Source organism: Rhinatrema bivittatum, chromosome 9 (genome assembly GCF_901001135.1).
Source record: "Rhinatrema bivittatum chromosome 9, aRhiBiv1.1, whole genome shotgun sequence".
Lineage (NCBI taxonomy): Eukaryota > Metazoa > Chordata > Amphibia > Gymnophiona > Rhinatrematidae > Rhinatrema > Rhinatrema bivittatum.
In genome coordinates, this window is record NC_042623.1 from 25840836 (window position 1) to 25862598 (window position 21763).

The 21763-nt window shown below is 43.8% G+C and overlaps 1 protein-coding gene across 5 annotated transcripts in view; it reads right to left on the reverse strand.

Annotated features, from left to right (window-relative positions):
* Positions 1-21763, reverse strand: part of AHCYL2 (adenosylhomocysteinase like 2) — a 310856-nt gene that overhangs the window by 112817 nt on the left and 176276 nt on the right. For all 5 annotated transcript variants that reach the window (XM_029616493.1, XM_029616489.1, XM_029616494.1 and 2 more), the window contains exon 3: positions 1104-1247. In XM_029616493.1, coding sequence (XP_029472353.1) covers positions 1104-1247 — 144 coding nt within the window. The remainder of the gene's footprint in view (positions 1-1103; positions 1248-21763) is intronic.

Genomic DNA, 21763 nt, shown 5'->3' on the forward strand with positions numbered 1-21763 from the left:
TCTATAATAGAGAATCGTGCTACTTAATTGCATGACCCATATGAGAGTCTCGAAAGGAAAAACAAAGGCACATTATTATTATTTTTTATTACAGTGGCGGACATTGGGGCATATGGAGATAAAGTTACTAACCCAAGTTCACACAAGATTTTAACTCTCAAGTCTCTTTAATGCTCTAACTACCAGATCACACTTGACCCAACATACAGTATCCTTCATTAAATACAGAACAGTCAGTGAATGAGGAAAAGGACCGAACAGACTCTGGCGTGATGAACAAATCATTTCAATTGCTAAGCATATAGGAAATGCATAGCAGCTCAATATTACATTTCAAGAAAGGCTGGGTAGGTAGCAGATGATGTTATAGTATCTTATGCTTTATTTTTTTATTAAAAATAACTGCTGGTTCATTTAAACTGCACTTTGATTACGTGTGTTTGTGCGTGTCTATGCCGAGTAGGAGAAAGCAGCAAGGCAATGGATGGAGGGTGTTGGAAAGCTGAATTCTGGAAGAAATTTCACCTTCACAAACATTATCGGAACCAAGTCCTGTGGTGTGGGACAGATACCTAAAACACATTGTGGGTCAAGGGCTGCACTTTAATCCCAAAGCAGATAGATGAGCAGCTCAAGCTATACATTTACTGCAAGTGTCTTACACTGTTCAGAGTTTTATTTATTGTACTTGTACATTCTTATATTTTGCAGGCTTCCAGTATAATTGTTCTTGATCAACTATCTACAAAAAACCTTTTCCAGGTAGGATAAGATATATGGAATTTACCTGGGCAATATAAGCCCTAGCCCCCTGTTGTCATCACCAAAGCCTTATCAATATTAATTCCCTAAAAAAAGTGTCCAAGGGCCAGCAACACCCCTAAGGTCACCTACTGTCATGGGCCTGCTGTAGAGTGACTTCTGAAGCATCCTAATTCCTTGGGACTCCGTTTTCCTCATGGCACTTCCCGTCATGGCCCAGTGCAAGCAGCTAAGGTCCAACGGTGTCCCTCCAGGACAGCACTAGTGGCTCATTGGGCCAGCCCCTATTTATCACTCTATCTAGGTTTACTCTAAATGCTCACACACAAGGGCATACACACCTTGCTCAGCAATTTCTATCTCTCGGCGTCCAAACTCAGCCTGCTTGATGTTTTTAACACAGAAGTCACTATTCCCCTTGGAGTTTTTTTGCTGCTTGTCCCGAGGGGAGGTTTCATCATCAGAGCTGTCTGTGTAAGAAGCAGCTGGACAACAAGGGAAAGAGCACAGAAGCAAAAAAGTTAAACAAAACAGTCAAAAAAGAAAATAAGCCAAACAATCAGGTGACAGCATGTGACAGAATGCAGAGGCTCTCTTATATGCTGGCTGAGATGCGAGGTAGGTTTGGACATGACACTGCATAAATGGGCCCTCCATGGAGAATACAGAGGGAACATTTGTATGCAAAAACTATGCCTCCTGCTTTCAAGGCTCAGTAACATCTGCACCTTTGGGTTTAATCTTTGTCCTGCTGTATGCTTAGGGATGGCAATACAGTTTACAAACATTAACCATTCAAATGTTAAGCAGAAAGTCTCGTGACAAGACTGGTGCAGTAACAGCCCTGCAGCTGTCCGTATCATCCTCTACCTCAATGTGGGAACAGCCACGAAAGCCATGCAGCCATCCAGGAAAAGGCAACGTCCACCTCAAGCCTAACTCACTCGCACCTTTCCCTACAGCACATAATGCCAGCTAGCATTAAATGCACTAAACAGAAAGGTGGCCATCTGGCTAAGCTGGAACTTAGCTGGGCAAATTTCCCACAAATGTGACCACCCCTGGCTTATCCAACTAATGTTGTTAGCCAGCTGAATAAAATCAGGGGGAGGCAGGGCGTTGCAGGGTGGAGCTAAGTTATCTGATGTTCAGATTATTCAGCTGGATAACTCTAGGACTGCCTCAGGTACTCCTTAAATAATTATTTTCAGAATATAGCCAGTTAAGTATGTTGGTCAATAAAGAAGTATGGGCCCAATCGTGCAGTTCCTCTGCTCCCACACAAAATACTTTAAAATATATGTGGGTAAAGCACTCAATCCCTCAAACCCCAAAATTAAAAACAAAAACCTGAATAAAAAGATATGGGTCATAGCAACCCACCCTCATGATATTAAAATCTAAAGGCATCAAGCGTCCCGTGCCCCACCCTACCCTCCCAAACTTGAGCAGGGAGCCGGTAGTCTCCAGCTTCATTCCAACAATGGAAATGTACACCAATAAAGTAAATAAATAAATGGTCAGAAGTGCATTTGATTCCATCAACTACTGGCCTGGGATGAGGTAGGGCCCAAGTGAATGGCAGGAGGTGCCTTTGATTTAAATATCATGGTGGGGGGGTCCTGCCTTGGGTCTCTATGACCCGCACTTTTTTTTTTTTTTTTTATTTGGTGACTAGATTGGGTGCAATGCTTGAACATATTTTAAAGTATTTTGGGGATGCTCTGGGATCAGGCCTGCAAGAATTTTTGTTTTTAATTTTAGTTACTCAGCTATATTCTGAACATAGCCAGGCAGGGTTAAACTTATCCAGCTATTTTCAGAATATTCCCCATTAGGTTTAAAATGTTCCAGGTACTGTTGCCCAGAGAGCTTTAGGTGACTATATACAATGGAAGACTTGTCCCGCTGAATATCCGTGATAAGTTATCCCGCTTTTCTGAATATTGATCTCAGACCTTACTATTTAACATTTCACATCCCTAGCATGAAGTTATATCATCACAGAAAAGACTTGAAAGAAATATCTGTTTTTCTTCCCTAAATATATTTTCTAGTAGTTATCACTCTAGAGCTTTACATTATGATAACCTGGGACACCAACCTGCAAGGGCTGTCTTCACATTCCTTCTAAATATGCAAAGAAATAACACCAAATTCTAATGAACACAGTCAGAAGGGAATGCAGGTACTGCAATATCTTGGGGCCTAGACTGTCAAGACAGATAACCAAACATGGACACCTAAGGCCAGGGCAGCAGAATACGTGGCTACCATAGGTACCTTGGTGTTCTGTGACCAGGGCAGCAAAAAAAAAAAAAAAAAAAAAATGCAGCTACCGCAAGTGTTACATGAACATCTGAAGTTTCATGAAAACCATCAAATAATAATCTGCCTTTGAAATCCGCAGTGCAGAGATCTAGTAACCTATTGATCCTGGAGAAAGCTGCATTCTCTGTAGTTTGAGAGACCTTTTGTGCATTCACTTGCATGTGTGGATGCAATACTCTCTCCATCAGTCCTAGAAAGCCCCCGGGCTAAGCTTCCTTTCTTACCTGGTGGGTGCAAGAACCTGATTCTACTTTGATTCTTTAAGCCTGTCATGTTTGCATTCCTGCATTTGGTCCTTGCTGTTAGAACCAGCCGGAGAAGGAGGACGTGGCATACTCGTTTCTTGTCAGGGTAGCAGTTTAGTTTTCTTGTTGAGGGGTTGCTATAATTAAGCGCCTATGTAAAATGTATTTTAGGGGATAAGAGAATTGCAGAAAACTAACCATGAAAACCCTTTATTCTCACATTGGCATAAGCAGGGGCAAAAAGCACCAGCCTAATTTGTAATTTTTCCTAATCAAAAGGTGACAGTCCATGAGTTTATGTGAAATGCATATGTATCAGAAGACAAGATCTGTGTGGTCTCCAATATTCATGTCTCTGCCATCTTTTGATGATTCTTACTTTGAGCCAATAAAAAGATATTTTAACCTATAAGAAACAAGTTTTGCATGTGTAACAGTGTTTTAATCTATTTTAACTTTATGACCCCCCAGGGCTGGCATAACGGTATGCCACACTCAAGGGCGCATTGAAAAAATAGAAAAATCCTACTTTCTGTGATTCCTCCCAATAGTATTCTAGTGATATTATGTAGGAGGAACCAAATAAAGCAGTATTTATTTAAAAAAAAATAATTCTATGAAAAAGCAAATGTTGCTTACCTGATGTAACAGGTGTTCTCACAGGACAGCAGGATGTTAGTCCTCACAAATGGGTGACATCGAGGATGGAGCCCACCACGGAAAACTTCTGTCAAAGTTTAAACAGAACTTTGACTGGCCCCTACTGGGCATGCCCAGCAAGGCACTGACCCTGCAGCCAGCAGGGGTCTCCCTTCAGTCTGATTTTCAAAGCTACAGGCAGTGCCTAGAAAGTAAAAATAAAACGAACCCAACACCGCGGGGAGGCGGGCGGGTTTCGTGAGGACTAACATCCTGCTGTCCTGTGAGAACACCTGTTACATCAGGTAAGCAACATTTGCTTTCTCACAGGACAAGCAGGATGGTTGTCCTCACAAATGGGTGAGTACCGAGCTGAGGATGTCCCGACTTGCACCAAATGTATCCAACGGTGTGCAGCAAGCACAATAAGGGAGGAGAAATTTGGGAAAGGGCATCCGCACCCAACCGGGTAGGTGGAAGGGTGTTGGTACATCAGGTTGGAAAAAGGTTACGCAAGACAGACTGGCCGAAGATGGAGTCCTGTCTTCCAGCTTTGTCCAAACAATAATGGGCTGCAAAGGTATGGAGGGAACTCCAGGTTGCAGCTTTGCAGATGTCAGGAAGCGGCACCGATCGAAGGTGTGTCACTGACGTCGCCATGGCCCTCACAGAGTGTGCTTTAACACGGTCTTGAAAAGGAATGCCAGCTTGCTGATAGCAAAAAGAAATGCAGTCTGCCAACCAGGAAGAAAGAGCCTGCTTACCCACAGGTTGTCCCAGCTTATTAGGATGGAAAGAGACGAATAATTGAGTGCTCTTCCTATGGGAAACTGTACGGTCTAGGTAAAAAGCTAGAGCTCGTTTACAGTCTAGGGTATGCAGGGTCTGCTCTCCAGAGTTGGAGTGGGGCCTGGGAAAAAAGATAGGTAGTATGATGGATTGATTGATATGAAACTCAGAAACTACCTTAGGTAAAAATTTAGGATGAGTGCGGAGTACCGCCCGGTCCTGCAGGAGCTTAGTGTAAGGCGGATAGGTAACTAGGGCCTGCAATTCACTAACCCTGCGAGCTGAAGTGATAGCCAAGAGGAATAACACTTTCCATGTGAGATACTTTAACTCACAGGAGTGCAGAGGTTCGAAAGGAGGTTTCATTAGACGACCAAGAACCAGGTTAAGGTCCCAAGATGGGGCCGGAGGACGTAAGGGTGGCTTCAGATGGAGCAAGCCTTTAAGAAAACGGGTTACTAGGGGTTGTACTGAAATAGGGACACCCTGTACACCTTTATGGAAGGCGGCTACCGCACTGACATGCATTCTGATAGAAGAGGTTTTAAGACCTGATTCAGAGAGATGCCATAAATAGTCCAAGAATTTGGAGATTGGACAGGAAAGGGGATCAAGGGACTGAGAAGTGCACCATGATGTGTACCTTTTCCATTTGTATGAGTAAGATTTTCTTGTGGAAGGCTTTCGTGAAGCTATCAGGACCCGAGAAACGGAATCTGAAAGGTTGAAAGGCTGAAGGACTAACCTTTCAACATCCATGCCGTCAGGGACAAGGCTTGGAGGTTGGGATGGAGGAGGCATCCGTCGTTTTGAGTGAGCAGATGCGGGTCCTTTCCCAGAGGAATGTGCCTGCGGATGGAGAGATCCTGGAGTATTGGAAACCATACTTGGCGTGGCCAGTAGGGTGCTATTAGGATCATGGTTCCCCCGTCGTGGCGTAGCTTCACGAGAGTCTTTGACACAAGAGGAAGTGGAGGGAATGCATAGAGCAGACCGGTTGTCCACTTGAGGGAGAATGCATCCCTCGGCCGAGAGTGCTGGCTCCGAATGAGAGAGCAGTAATCGTCCACTTTGTGGTTCTGAGGGGACGCAAAGAGGTCTATGCGGGGAGAACCCCACTTGTGAAACAGAGAGGTCGTTACCAGAGGATCGAGTGACCACTCGTGTGGTTGGAAGACACGGCTCAGCTGGTCTGCCAATACATTGTCTACTCCCGGCAGGTAAGTGGCCCTGAGGTACATGGAGTGGGAGAGGGCTTCCGCCCAGATCTGCGCAGCTTCCTGACACAGAAGGAAGGAGCCTGTGCCTCCCTGCTTGTTTATGTACCACATGGCCACTTGGTTGTCCGTCTGGATTAAGATTATCTGATGAAAGAGATGATCTTTGAAAGTGCGGAGCTCATAGCGGATTGCTCGAAGTTCCAGGAAATTGATCTGGTGTTCGGCTTCCTCTTTGGACCATAACCCTTGGGTTTGAAAGTCGTCCACATGGGCTCCCCAACCGATGTGAGAAGCGTCGGTGGTTAGGATTACTTGCGGTTCCGGTGGAAGAAAGGGTAAGCCCTGAAGGAGGTTGACCTGAATCGTCCACCAGGTTAAGGATAGGCGCAGCGCTTGTGTGACTGTGACTATGGAGGACAGAGGCTGAAAAGCTTGAATCCATTGGTGTCGTAGAGTCCATTGTGTTACTCTCATGGCTAGTCGGGTCATGGGAGTGACTTGAACCGAGGATGCCATGTGCCCTAGGAGAATGAGGAACTGGCGAGCCGTGGCAGTGTTCTGAGACTGGAGCTGGCGAGCCAGGGACATTAGGGTGTGGACCCTCTGAAGAGGAAGGTAAGCCTTTGCCTGTAAGGTGTCCAAGTCTGCCCCAATGAAGGATAAGGTTTGAGACGGGACTAAGCAAGATTTCTCGTAATTGACGAGAAACCCTAAGGAAAGGAGTGTTTGAATTGTCAATTTTAGGGAGGATTGAGCTATCTGTTGGGTGGAGGCCCTGATTAGCCAATCGTCCAGGTATGGGTAGACGTGGACACCTTCCTTCCTTAGGAATGCTGCTACCACTACGAGACATTTGGTAAAGACTCGTGGGGCAGAAGCTAGACCGAAAGGTAGGACACGGTATTGATAATGGTCGTGGCCTACTAGAAACCGCAGATATTTGCGATGGGATTGTGTGATCGCAATGTGGGTATAAGCGTCCTTGAGGTCGAGAGAGCACAGCCAATCCCCTCTTTGTAGCAGAGGGAGCAGCGCGCCTAGGGTTACCATTTTGAATTTCTCTTTTTGAAGGTATTTGTTGAGGGCTCGAAGGTCCAAAATGGGACGTAGTCCCCCTGATTTCTTTGGTATTAGGAAGTATCTGGAATAGAATCCCGTGCCTCGTTGAGAGGGAGGAACGGGTTCTATAGCATTTGATTGCAGAAGAAGGGATACTTCCTGTTGTAATTGAGCCAAATGGGTGGATAGACTCCACGCTTGAAGAGGCGGGGAGTCTGCCGGAAGAGATATGAAGTTGAGGTGGTAACCCTGTGCGATAATTGTTAGCACCCACTGATCTGAGGTGATCTGCAACCAAGGTTGTAAAAAATGGTACAGTCGACCTCCTACAGGGATGTCCGGAAGAGGGGTTTGGCATGTGTTCCCTACAGGGGAGTCAAAGTCCAGCCGCCGGTCCAGGAGGAGGGGCTACAGTAGGCCTTTGTTTCCTAGGCTGACGCGGCTGAGGCCTAGTAGAGGATCGAGGTGGACGAGGCCTGGCCGATGGAGGATAATAACGGCGTGGTCGAAAGAATGACTTCTTAGAGTCTTTCTTTTGCGGTTGCTTGGAGGTCAGCTCAGGTGGGACAGATGAGAGTTGTTTCAACGTCTCATGGTGGTCTTTCAACTCCGCCACAATCTGCTGAATTTGCTCTCCAAACAAATTATCGCCTAAGCAGGGTAAATCAGCAAGACGATCCTGAACCTCTGGGCGAAGGTTGGATGATTTTAACCAAGCCCAACGTCTGGCTGAGATGGCTGTGGCTGAAACTTTTGTGGAAGCATCGAATATGTCGTAGGCAGTCCTAATCTCGTGCTTCCCTGCCTCAAATCCCTTGTGAAGAAGGGCTTGAAGCTGCGGTTGGTATTGGTCTGGTAACGTGTCAGCATAGTCTTGCATCTGCTTAAGGATGGCTCTGTTGTACTGAGTCATATAAAGTTGATATGAAGCTATGCGTGAAATCAACATAGCTCCATGATAGACTTTCCGTCCAACACTATCTAGGAACTTGTTGTCCCTGGTAGGCGGGGTAGAAGAGTGTGGCTTAAGACGCTTGGCCTTCTTCTGCGCGGACTCAACCACAACAGAGCGATGATCCAGTTGAGGTTTTTGGAAACCTGGTGCTGACTGGACAAGGTAGGTGGAGTCAGCTTTTTTGTTAACTGGGGACACTGATGAAGGAGATTCCCAGTTTTTCTTGAGCAGATCCAAAAACACCTGGTGTATAGGGATGGAAGCGATGATTTTTGGAGCATCCAGAAATTGAAGGAGTTCCATCATCTGGTGTCTGTCATCAGCTTCAGATTGTAGTTGAAAAGGTACAACTTCTGACATCTCTTTCACAAAATTAATGAAAGAGAGATCCTCAGGAGGAGATCTTTTTCTACTCTCTGTAGGAGATGGAGGCGAAGGCAAATCCGTGTCAGAAGATGTATCATCATCATCACCCCAGGTATCGTAGGGATCAAGTGGGGTTTGTAACCCTGATGGACCTGGCTGAGGCTCTAAAGGCATCGATGGAAACCGAGGTGGAATCGGTGCCGTAGGTGGAACCAGAAATGGCATCGATGGCTTCGGTGCTGTCGATGGAATCGGTGCCTGGCGTGGAATGGATGGAACCAAAGGATATATCGGTGGAGATATACCAGAAGGCACCGATGGAACCACCCCGGAAGGAGGAATCCGGAACGGTGTTTCTCCTGCCGATGAAAATCCAGTCTGAGACGGTGGTGTTGTCGAAGGCACTGGAATCACCGATGGAAGGGCCGTCATGAGCGCCTCCATGCGGCTCAGTAGCGGTGCTAGCGCTTGTATCAACGGCTCGGTGGTCGGTTCCCTCCTCGGTGGCGAAGCCGGTGCCGGTGTCGGTGCCGGGGGCGGCATTGGAACCGGTGCCGGAGACGGTGCCGATGGAGGTTGCAATTTCTTCATCGCTTTCTCGAGGGCCTCCTGGACCAGCCGGTCCAGTTCTGCCCGGAGACCAGGGGTAACCATACCCGGCTCGACGGGAGAGGGAGGCTGAGGCAGGGCCGGAGGGACCACCGTAACCGGTGGGATCACGGCCCCCGCACCCTGGGAGGGTGAAGGTTTCCTCGATGCCTGCGAACGAGACGTGGAGGGTGTCCGGTCTGTTCGCGGCTTCTTTGTCGGTGGCTCGGCTTGAGCAGAGGTCGATGGCTGTGGATCCTCGACAGGCCGAGATTTGTGCCGTCGATAGCGGTGCTTTTCCTTCCGATCCCCTCGCCCATCCGGGGAAGGGACGGGAGTCGACGGCCGAGAAGCGATCGATGGCGGACGGTCACCGGAGGGTTGACGGTGATGGTACAACTTCGACGGTGCCGGTTCCGATGACGTCGATGCTATCGATGGCGTTGGGGTGGGTGCATGGAAGAGGAGCCCCATCTTCTCCATCCTGGCTTTGCGACCCTTGGGTGTCATTAAGGCACATGTGGTGCAAGTCAGGACATCATGCTCACTACCCAAACACATCACACAAACCCTGTGGGGGTCTGTGATGGACATAGTCCGGGTACAATCCGGACAACGGCGGAACCCCGTTGCCATGGCCTGAAGCCAAAATTTAGGCTGGGGATCGGTAAGTGCCAACAGGCCTCAAGGGCCAAATTCGACGGTAGTCGATGGAAAAAGGCAAAAAACTTACCGGGTTCCGTAAGATGACTAAAAATTTGTCGAAGGGAGACCCCTGAGGGGCAAATTTTCTTAGGAAATTAATTTCCAAATTCCTGTCAGGAACGTGGTTAGAGAGCTCCTTTCACCGCGTGGCAACTGCTGCGCGGAAAAAAGAAGACTGAAGGGAGACCCCTGCTGGCTGCAGGGTCAGTGCCTTGCTGGGCATGCCCAGTAGGGGCCAGTCAAAGTTCTGTTTAAACTTTGACAGAAGTTTTCCGTGGTGGGCTCCATCCTCGATGTCACCCATTTGTGAGGACAACCATCCTGCTTGTCCTGTGAGAAAAACATTTTGGATGTCCAATACACACACAAGATACGTGGTCCAGGCTGTGTATCTTGTGCGTGTATATTCCGGTAGCGAGAGAAAATGGATGCTCATAGATTGAGCGTCCCTTTTCCCAACTGGCTTGCAGCCACCTCTCCTGTGCCACTCGATTCGGAGGAGGCGCTAGGGATGCACATTTGTCCCTAGCGCGCCTCCTTTTTAGCACAACCTCTCATTTTAATATTGGATCACGAGCCCAGGAGAGCTGGCCGGTCATGAATTAGGAAAATGGGCGCTCAATACTGAGCACCCGTTTTCTGTGCACATTTATTGCATTGGCCCCAAAATCTATCTAGCAGCACAGTGACTTCCTGGCTATAAATCTAAGCTGCAGCAAGAAAATCACAGAAATATCAGGTGGGTAGGGGGAGAACACGAGCAGTGAGATAGAACTGAATTTAGTTCCTTCAAATGAGTCATAACAAAAGAAATCAGGATGTGGGTTAACAGCAGGAGGCATTGACAAAAGAGAAGGACCTTAGGGGTTGAGACATTTTCCTGTAATCACAAAGTACCATTGACCTTTCTCTGATTAGGTCATGATGATCAAATAAGGTTCCTTCAGGGTTGTGATGATAAACCAGTTCCCTGGATGTAGGCGCTGTTACACCAAAATATGGGCTGATATCGGTGATCGGGTTCCCTGTACTTAACACAGCATTCTACACAATTGTGTTTCAGAACTAAGTAGTTTTTGCTTTGGCTATGAGTCCATTTTCTGAGTCCACTATGTCACAGGGGCTTCAACCCCAGTGACAGTGAGGGCAAAGGGCCGTTGGCACCATTTTGACTACTGGCAGCCGACAACCCAAGTCCAGGAGATCGCTCCTGGCCCCCCGCTGGACCACCAGGGAATTTTGGCAGGTCTTGGGGGGGTTGTAGTAAATTAATTTTGGAGGTCTTGGGGGGCATCAGGAGGGTGGGGGGTTTGTTAGATTTTTACTTTTTTTTATTAAAGATTTGTCTGCGAGCCCTGGACCCCGCTGGACCCCAGGAACTTTTGGCAGGTCTTGGGGGGCATCAGGAGAGTAGAGGGTTGTAGTAAATTAATTTGGTAGGTCTTGGGGTGGTCAGGAGGGTGGGGGTTGTAGTTAGTATGGCTCTCACGGAATTACATTTTAAAATATGTGGCGTTCATGGCTCTCTCAGCCAAAAAGGTTCCCGACCCCTGGTTTATAGTATGCTCTGATATGTTTCTTAAACTTTTAGTGAATACATTAGGGTTGCACAGTGAATCTTTGAGTAAAACCAGCAGATGAATGAAATTGAGTGCCTGATATCTGACACTGTTTGCAGCCCATTGCGTGGCAAGAGACGACAGATTGAACTTTGGCGTTATTGAATGATCTGATGCTGTGTTTCATAAAGTATTGATGATAATGTTTTTATTCTTTTATTGTAATAAAAGATGAAGGATATATTATTTTTAACTTATTTGTTTTTTTGTGTGATTATTATTGAGGTTCTTGCTCTTTTTTTTTTTAACTTTTGGATCAAATAAGGTTTATATAGTATAATAAAAACATAGTAATGACAGCGGAAAAGGACCAAATGGTCCATCTAGTCTGCCCAGAAAATTTCTTATGGTAGTATCTGCTACACCATGCAGGTTACCCCCATGTTTCTATTAAGAGTAGCAAATGCTGCTCTGTGCAGTTTATCCCCAAGCCTTATAAAACCCATAAAAAATTTACTGCTAGCAACATTTTTACTAGGCTTAGCCTTCTTGAAAATTCAGATACTGCTGATGTGTTTTGCTTATGGACTTGGCCTTCTAAGCAAGCCTGTGCTTTTTCACTTGTGTGCATATCAGTACTTAAAATTATAAAAGTCAGGGCCCATATTGGTTGTTGTCTGAATCCAATTCCTCTTCCATCAAAGCGGAGAGTGATGTTGTAACTGCGTCAAAAGGATAGTAATCCCTTGCCTTCTGTTAAGCTCGACAATGCATTCTGATGAGCTAGACGCCCCCTGGAGTCAGAACCACCAATCACGTATCTGGAAGGCACGCCCATAAGATAAACTGGCCAGAGCTGCCTAGCAGCCAAAATGTAGTCACTTATGAACCAGATACCTACAAATGACAAAGCTAAGCTCTGGCCCATGACCACCACATATAAAAATAACCAGCACAGAAGCTCAAACTGAAAAGATTGCAACAAGAAGTGCTGAGAACCAAAGACATCACAGAGAGTCCTGGCAGCACAGAGGCATGCCCTGCTAAAGGACTTCTTGATTTGATCAATGATTTCTGAAGCAACTAAATTTCAGGTGATATGAATCTTAGATGGGGATTTGAGACTTTCTATTGAGGGTTATCTGGCCAACTACACAGGGTAAGCAATGAATGTGATGAACTTGTATAATAAGCCTTACATGATTCCATTATTGGCTTTTCATTTTGAATCCAATAAAGTGGGACTTGGCATTGAGGGGATTGCCCTCTAAGGGCCCCAGCTTATAGTACAAACCTAGACCTTAAGTCCTCTCTAGAGCAAGGACCTACCTATTTGCACATGAATTGCAACTCATCTCAAGCATGGGTTTGGAAACGCGAATAATTAAATCCAAAAGCCAGGAAGGGACAGCGAAATGAGAGGATTAAAGGGAAATGAATGAATAAGAAGAAAATAGGACAAAAGATGAACAATCAGGAGAATGCTCAGATTCCAGCAAAATGCAGGAGACTTACAGCACTGGTTCACAAACTTTACATTTAGACTCTGCTATCCTCCAACAGCCCCTTATGCTCCTTGACCTCTCTCCCCTAACCCATGGTGCTCTGGCACATCAACTCTCCTTCCCAGCCACAAGAGGAGAGCAAAGCTTCATACCTATTGATCATCAGTGACCACTTTTACCACACCATTTCTAGTTTTGCTATTACAGCTACTTGGTGCCCTGTAGATCCCATGAGATCTACAGAGCACAGAGCAGTTCAAACTGTGCAGCCAAGAACAGCGTGAGAGGTAGCATCTGGCAAAAAGAAAACAAAATTCTGTAAGCTAAAGGGAAGGGGAGAGCCACGGAAGAGATGACTACCTTGGTGCAAGCTGTCTCATGCGCCACTCCCACCCTGCAATGGTACAGCATGCCCTCTATCTCATTTGAGAGCAGACAGAGAACAGGCGACTGAAAAGGATGAGCAAAAGCATTGAAAAGTAAGAGAAACCAAAAGAAAACAACTGAAATGAAGAAATACAAAATCAGACACAAAAAGGAAAATCACTCATACAATAAATGTTGAGAAACTATTTTTGTTTCTGAAACAATTTAAATAATACAACTGGCATTAAACAGCCAGTTTATACATCTATATCAAATGCATTTTCCCCCCACAAATAATACTAAACCACCATGGCTAGATAACAAAAGTATACCTTGATTAAAAATATCTGCCATTAAGGGGGGAGTCCGGAGAACGGAGGAGAGAGGGGCACCCAGCCTTCCACCTACCATCTGGAGCAAAGAAACCCCCGGAACAGCCGCGTGAGTCCAGCTGGAGAATCAGCGAGAGTGGAGGGACCTGCCCCGAGTAACGTCAGCGTTAAGCGACTACCGCTATAAAACGTGACGGCAACCGGCGCGGCTTTGTCCGGCGAGGGCTAGCAGGCTGGGACTTTGGGATTTTGGACTATTTTTCGCTTGTATACTTCCTCTCTGGTGTTTCATGGGGAGGAAAAGAAAAGTAAAAAATATTCTAATTTCGCCTTTAATTCCAAGGGGCCCCATGGATGATCACGTCACCAGACTGATCAAAATGCCATTAGAGGACAGTGGGGAGGCCCAGTTTTCGGCTTCCTTTAGTCCTGGCAATAGTCAGCAGTTACCTCCGCAACCGACAGCACCATTTCCAGATACTCTTGGGAATTCTGAACCTGAAAGTCTACCTAAAAGGATGGACTTTTCAAATTCAGTTGTTTCTGATACAAATAGTTTGTCTATTTCTGAAAATGTGGAAGGTAAGGGGGACTTAAAAAGGCCTGGAAAATGGCCTAGTAGTCCCCCTGAAAATATTTCATTAGTTGATATCTGGAAAATGATGGCTAAATTAGATGAAAATCTCTCACAAATGAATGCTTCTTTGACAACTAATGTAAATGATAATAGAGTCCAGATCAATGATCAGGGTAAGAAAGTGACCTGTTTAGAACAGGAAGTGGGGAAATTAATGTCTAAAGTTAAGATACTTCAGGATATAGAGACTATCCATATTAAAGATAGAGAAACTATCCATAGAGAATTAGAAAATTTAGAAAACATGGTAAGATACAAAAATCTTCGTATTGTTAATTTCCCACAAACCAGACTCCTTTCCCCTATGGAAATGTTAAAAAAATACTTAAAGGAAATAATGTAATATAAAGATAATGAGATCCCTTTGATTTCTAAAATCTTATTTTCCTAGGAGAGATACTGTTAAAGTTGGGGAACAAGGGGTGGATTTAGTTGATACATCCAGTATCTGAGTTTCAACATTCCTAGAGGAATCTATTTACATTATTTAACACAGATCAACACTCTTTGTGTCATTCCAAATAGAAATTGAGAAGGACAGATTATTTAAAGAATTCTTTAAATATAAAGATATTAGTTTTTGTGGTCAGAAAGTTCAAATCTTTCAAGATGTCTCCCGGGTAACGCAAGTGAAGAGGAGACATTTTCTTTCCCTGAAAGGAAAATTGCTAGCAATAGGAGCTATTTTTTTCCTGGAATACCCCTGTTTGTATTATATAACATTTCAGGAAAAGAAATTCAGTTTCTCTGACCCATTACAATTAGAGACTTTCTTACAAGATAAAGATAATATAGGAAGTAGCAATGTAGACCAGTAAAGGAAAAGAGACACTTTCTCTTGCTCTGTTATATTTTGAATTATTGCTTGTGATTTATTTCTCCCCCTATTATGGGTTATGTAACCAGATGAGAAAATGTAACTTGGTGATGTTATCTTATATGTATATTGGAATCTGAGTTTACTTTCATTGTTTTTGTTTACATTTAAACAAAAACTTAATAAACATTAAATTAAAAAAAAATATCTGCCATTATATTGATATGTTTTTTTATGAGGGTGGGAGGGACAGTCTTTGGAAGATCTTCAGGTATTTCATGAATGACAACTTACAGGATTCAAATTTAAAATTCACAATGGAGTATCACTGGATCGAAATAGTCTCTGGATATTATGATTGAGAGATCATCTCAGAAACTGGTGACAACACTGTATTGCAAACCTATACAGTGCAACAATTTACTGTGGTTTGAAAGTGGTCGTCCGCAAAGATACAAGTTGGATCTTCCAACAAGTCACATTTTGCAGATGGATATGCACAGATGTACAAGAATATAAAATTCAGGCAAACAGATTTTCTTAATAAAGGGTACCCCAAGACAGCATATTGTAGAGGTCTATATGCAGAGATAGTCTTCTCCAATCCACCTAATATGGCAGACTAGCGATTCTTCTTTATGGGTATTGAAATATACTGCACAAACTGCTTAGGTATTCTCAGTTATTTAATAAATAATGGAATATTTTACAATTGAATCAGGTTTTTCAAGATCCACCACACATTGCATACGCCATAGGACAAAACAGAGACCATATAGTTAGATCAGACATCCTATCAGCAAATAAGGTATGGGCGAATATTGCGAATGGACCGCGTTTGTGGAAGATGTACAGTATCATATTACGATTGCTGGCATGATCCTGTGTCTGATCAGTTGATCAATTTACAGACAAAAACTATCAGTCTAAAAATGTGGTTTATGCAATTATTTGTCTATGTTCTAAAGTATCTATTGGACAGACTAAAATCTATAAAGACTAAGTAAGTATATTAAAGCTGCATGCACACCTTGGAGCTGAGGCACCTAAGGTACAACATTGGTAAACCAATATTCATTTGAAGATTTACATTGGATAGCTATAGAACAAGTTGAAATTGACTAGTGAGGAGTGGATCCTATGGTTAGTTTGAATTAAGAATAATTCTGAGATAGATATATACACACACACACACACACAAACTCAATTCAATACAGCCAGTTAGAATGAACAATGAACTTGAATATTACAGTTTACAATATAAGTTTGGGGAAGAAAATATGATTATTTTCTAATTGGTAGATGGATTACACAGACCAAAGTGAGTAACATCTGATAACGGATCAGGTGGGACAAGTTGATTGAGTCAACAATAGTTAAATTAAGACGTTTCCTTCAGCTGAAATGTATGAGGGAAGGTTTCTGTTGTAACTTGAGTATATGCATATAATATGATGGTCAGGTGCCATGGAAAATTGTCAATACAAGTAAGCTAATTAGTGTTTTTCTCTTTTTTAAGATTAAATCTGGAAGTGATTATTATAACTCATTGTCCCTGTTGTACAAGGACTTTTTGAAATGGGCAGGTCCAATGGGCATGCGTTAATGAGGAATAGTGAAACATCGAACATGTAAAGAATTTGAAATCAAAGATAAGCAACATCAATTTTACACCTAGATTCATCAAGCTGTGATGTTTTCTTGCAGGAGGTTTCTATTATTGAGGAGTGGGTGTGGCCAAGACAGTGGGGCCCCTCCCCCGAAAAAGCATTGCAGCTCTATGGCACCTTCTTTTGTGTTGCAGCCAAACACTGCAACACAAAAGAATGCAAGTGGACCTTTATCGCCTTGGTGGGCCCAACCTCACGGGACCACCATCATCTTAAAGGTCTGCTGTCCCCTCCAAAAACGAAACAAAAAAAATGCAGCCATAAAAGAAAAGAAAAACATTTCAAAAACACATGACCGCACATTTAAAGCAGCCATAAAAGAAAAGAACATGGCCAAACGTGGAGGTTGAGTGGGGGTCAGTGCTAACCTCCCCGTTTCAACCCTGGTCCCTCAGGTTCCCCCAAAAATGAAAAATCTGTGGAAATATGTATACGGCAGCAGGTCCCCCTCAGGTCTAACTCCCATCTCCCGGCATCTCAAAGTGTCAACAACCCCATACCCCCACCAAAGGCTACAATTCCCAACCCCAATGCTCAAGCTCCCCCTAGTCCCCACCCCCTCCCCCCTCTCTAGAACCTCCCTTACCTTATCCTGGACCCTGCTTCAGGGGCGAGTGCACCCTCACACTCATTCCGGTCGGTGCCATTTTCCAAAATGGCATCAACCTGACCTTGCATGGGTGCATTCGTCCCTGATGCAGGATCCAGGATAAGGTAAGGGGGCTCTGGAGGGGAGGAAGGGATGGGGGCTGGAGGTCTTGAGCATCGGGGTGGGGGGGGAGACTTGGGGGGCCTGCAGCCACCACACGCATATTGCCACTAATTTTTCATTTTTGGGGGAGTTTGAGTCACGTTGAAATGGGGATCAGCACTGTCCTCCACTCAACCTCCACATTTGGCCATGTTTTTTTTCTTTTATGGTTGCTTTAAATGAGCGGCAGGAGCCTTGGGACCTGCCACATCTCTAATGCTTCCCTAGGAGATGTGGTATCCCGGCTGACCATGATAAAATATTTACACTGAAGTACTTATTAATGGCCTTCAATGCATGCATCTGCATTATTCATGCAAGAAAATCGCATGCTAAGAGGGTCATTGTAATAGGGGAAGGTTTCTGGGTGGGGAGATGCAAAATATCGTGTATACTGCACATATTAGAGCCCTAATGCAGCGTAATGAATGACCCAGAGCTGTACAGAGCAAGACAGTGAGGATAATTTTCATAAATCTTTTCTGTGCTACCATTTTTTATTTTTTGATATTTTTGGAGACGTTTGGTTGTTGGACTATCTTCATATAGAATTTTAAAAAACCTGGGACCATATCCGTGCACACAATTAAAAAATAAATAAAAATGTTTTTTTTCACGTCAAGTTAGGACCTACAATTATACTTCTGAGGTTAGTGCTTTCAAGCTAAGCAGAAACACCTCAAGCTATGATGGCCCTTTAAACAATAGAAAAAATTAGGGTGATACATTCTGTTGGCAGATATCTGGTGTTTTTGTCAATATGCAAGCAGCAAATGCAATAAAACCACTCTGCATGCTGGGAAAAATGTGAGTTTCTTGCCCCATATTCTCCCAGAAGCATTCATGCAAACACCAGAGCTGTATGCTACTGAAAGCAGGAGAGGAAGAATGGACAAACCCAGCACCCAAGCATTAAAAGGAAAACAAAAAATAGCTTCATCTAGCCACTGATTACTCACACATCAGCAGCAGTGTTCTGGAAAGCCCCCTCCTCCATTAATATTCTGGGTTTGAGAGAAAATAGAATGGACAACAGCTTATCTTTGATTTGTTTCCAGTGCCAACTACTCCAAAGATCTGCTTTTATATAATCCGCTTAAAAAAGGGATTAAGCATTTCTGAAATTTCTTCACAAAGGTCTGTCCCCAGCAGGGTGCTGTGAGCTAGAGGCAAGTCCATTCCCAGTACAAAAATAGGTGAAAAGGGGAGTATAAGTAAAATATCATGGCTTACAGAAGATCAGGATAAGAAAACAGGTCAATTTATCCTACTTTGGGTGCAAGACCACATTTATTCTTAGGAAGGGATGGGTTATAAACACGACAGCCAGCCCAATCTATTCCCCAAGTGGAAGGATGGGGTGGGAAGAGATGGAATGAGGGGTCAGTCTCTTCCACAGGGTTATGGTAGGGGGAGAAAGGTGGTGGTCAGAGGCCATTTTCTCCAGAGGTTGGGAAAAGTGATGGAACAAGAGGTCAGTCTGACTTCAGCAATGTGGAGATGAGGTTTAGATTGAGATGCTACAGTCTCAGACAGCTGGCAGAAAGAGGCTTGTCTACCTCCATCAGTTGTGAAAAGTAGAAAGATAGGGCTGGGGGAGGTGTTTTGCAGGAGAGACCTCTCGCTGAGGGAGGTACTGGCCAGGATTGAGCTCGGGACCCCTACCCCTCTGGAACCGGAGTTGGAGGAGCAACGCGGGCCTGCCTGTAGCCCCGCCCCGTGAGGTCATCACTGGGGGACGGACTGTAATACCTTTAAAATTGAGGCTGCTACGGCACAGTTTTGGAGGCGTTTTGCAGGAGAGACCTCTCGCTGAGAGAGGTACTGGCCAGGAGTGAGCTCGAGACCCCTACCCCTCTGGAACCGGAGTCGGAGGAGCAACGTGGGCCTGCCCATAGCCCCGCCCTGTGAGGTCATCACTGGGGGACGGACTGTAATACCTTTAAAATTGAGGCGGCTACGGCGCGCAGCCGTCAGCGCGCTGCCTTAGCCGCGTGCCAAAGGGGCGCGCCCCTTCTGAAGAATTTTCCTGATTTTTGCTTATATTATCTTATGGGCAGGAAGAGAAAGGTGAAAGTTTGGACATCCTCCCCAGGTTTGCCTGTGAGAGGACCGATGGACTCACATATCGCAAGAGGGGTAAGTCAAACTACCCAAAGAAACATACCTGATATTTCTTTTTCTTCAGGATCCCCAGAAGCTCAAGGGCCACTGCAGTAGTTTCAACCAAACATGGAAGCAATCAAGCCACCAACCCTGACAAGTTTTCCTGGGAATACAGAGTCAGTGAGTGCAAATAGTGATCTGACTAATATAACTGTAAATACAGTAGTTGTTGGGGTGCAATCGGGCACTGGGCCACAGGAATTGGCCATGGAGCCCATAGATCCCCAGAATATTACCTTAAGGGATGTATGGAAGGCTATAGATAATCTTCAGAAAATAATGTCTAACTCAATTGAGCAAAATAGAACCACCATTTGTGAAATTAAAAATGTAATGGAAAGACATGATAATCGTTTAATACAATTAGAAGAACAAAGTAAAACCTTATCTAATCAGATAGATGTACTTAAGGATGTAAATAATTCCTCTATAAAGGATGGTTTAATACTCCATAGACAGATGGAAAATCTGGAAAACCAAAATTGTATTCGAAACCTTAGGTTATTAAATTTCCTAGAAACCAGATTGATATCTGCTATGGAATTGTTTAAAAAGTACTTGGTGGAGGTGTTATCTATTACATCAATTGATGAGGCTTCTATATCTAAATTATATTATATTCCAAAATCTAGATTAAAGACACAGGGGGGGCAAGAGGATATGGACCTTGTCCAACAATCACCTAATTTAACTTCATTTTTGGAAGCGTCTCAAGATGATATTCCACAAAGGTCAACACTGTTAATTACTTTCTGTAGAGAGAGAGATAAGAACCAGGTTTTACAAAAATATTTTGAAAATAAAGATTATAATTTTTGTGGACAACGGATCCAAATTTTTCCGGATGTCGCCAGAGCAACACAAGTTAGGCGTAAACAATTTTTGATTTTGAAATCTAGAGTGTCAGCCCTGGGGGCAACATTCTATTTAAAATTTCCATGTAAATGCTCAGTGGTATATCAGAAGAACAAATTTATATTTTAAGATCCATCCCACCTAGAGTCTTTTTTGGTAGATAAAGAATTGGTTGAAAAGTGAAACTGCAATTAAATGTTATATTCTCCTATTTTTCTGTAAGGTATGATTACAGTTTTCCTATGTTTTTTCTTTCTGAGAACCTCCCGTGATGAGGACTACATATTATTGTTTTGGTTTCATGTGGTGGAAGTATTTGATTATATGTTGTAATTTCTACAATACAATATATTTTCTTGTGTTTTTTTACAATGTTAAATTGTTTAAAAACTTAATATAAATATAAATTAAAAAAAAAAAAAGAAAGATGGGGCTGGAACGAAAGACCACTATAAAGCACTAAAGGGTGTTTCCTCCAAACCACTCGAATGTCTGGATAATATTGTCTCTCCTTCCTTATCCTTGCACAGCCCTTGATAAATGCAATGGAGTAACGATTGGACCTTCCCACTGAAAGTAGGGCTGGGAATAAGGACATTTCTCGCTCAAGTTTTATAATGTAAAATTCATATGTGCTTTATAAAACAAGTAGTCTTTAGTAGTCATTTCAGTGCTATAGAATAACTTGCCTATTGAACTTCAAGAGGAGATTCATTTCCTAGCATTTTGCAAGAGGATAAAAGCCTATTTTTTTCCACTCAGGCATTTGGCTCATATGGCAGATTGTGTGTACCATCTTGGCTCTCCTTTTAATGCTGCTAGGGGGAAGAGTTTAAGGACACTCCTCCAGATTTATTAATTGTGTTTTAATGTGTACTGGATTTATTCAGATTTTTTTTTTTTTTATTGGTGATGTCTATCTTATTGAAGAAAATCTATATTCACATTCAAGATTCTGTTTTTGTATATAACTTTATTTTTCTTTTATTGTTGCTTATCTTCTTAACCCAGTAGCTTCCTGTTTCTTCAGCCTTCAGCTCCATCGGAACCAGGGCTGAGATATGGCACCATAAGCATTCATTCACAACTACCCGGGGACTTTTCCCCCTATTTTAGTCTAGTCATGGTAGCAACAGTCCTTTGCCAGGGGCTATGCACCAGGGTTCCCTTCTACAACTCTACAATCATGAAGCCACAATATGGCTCCTAGTTATTTTTACTGCACTTGACCAACTCCCTCCCCTCCTTCATAGCATTCCAAGCCCTGACCGACCCAGGGAATAGAACACTTGAGCCTGGAATCAGACCCAGATCCCTCCCCCCATGTCACATGGCAGTGCTCAGCAGTACCACTGAGCCACCAGGCCAGCCCTCATCTATATTATTTTAAATGACAATTCTATATTTTTTTCTCTATTTCCATATTGGAATGCCTTTGTTGTCTCT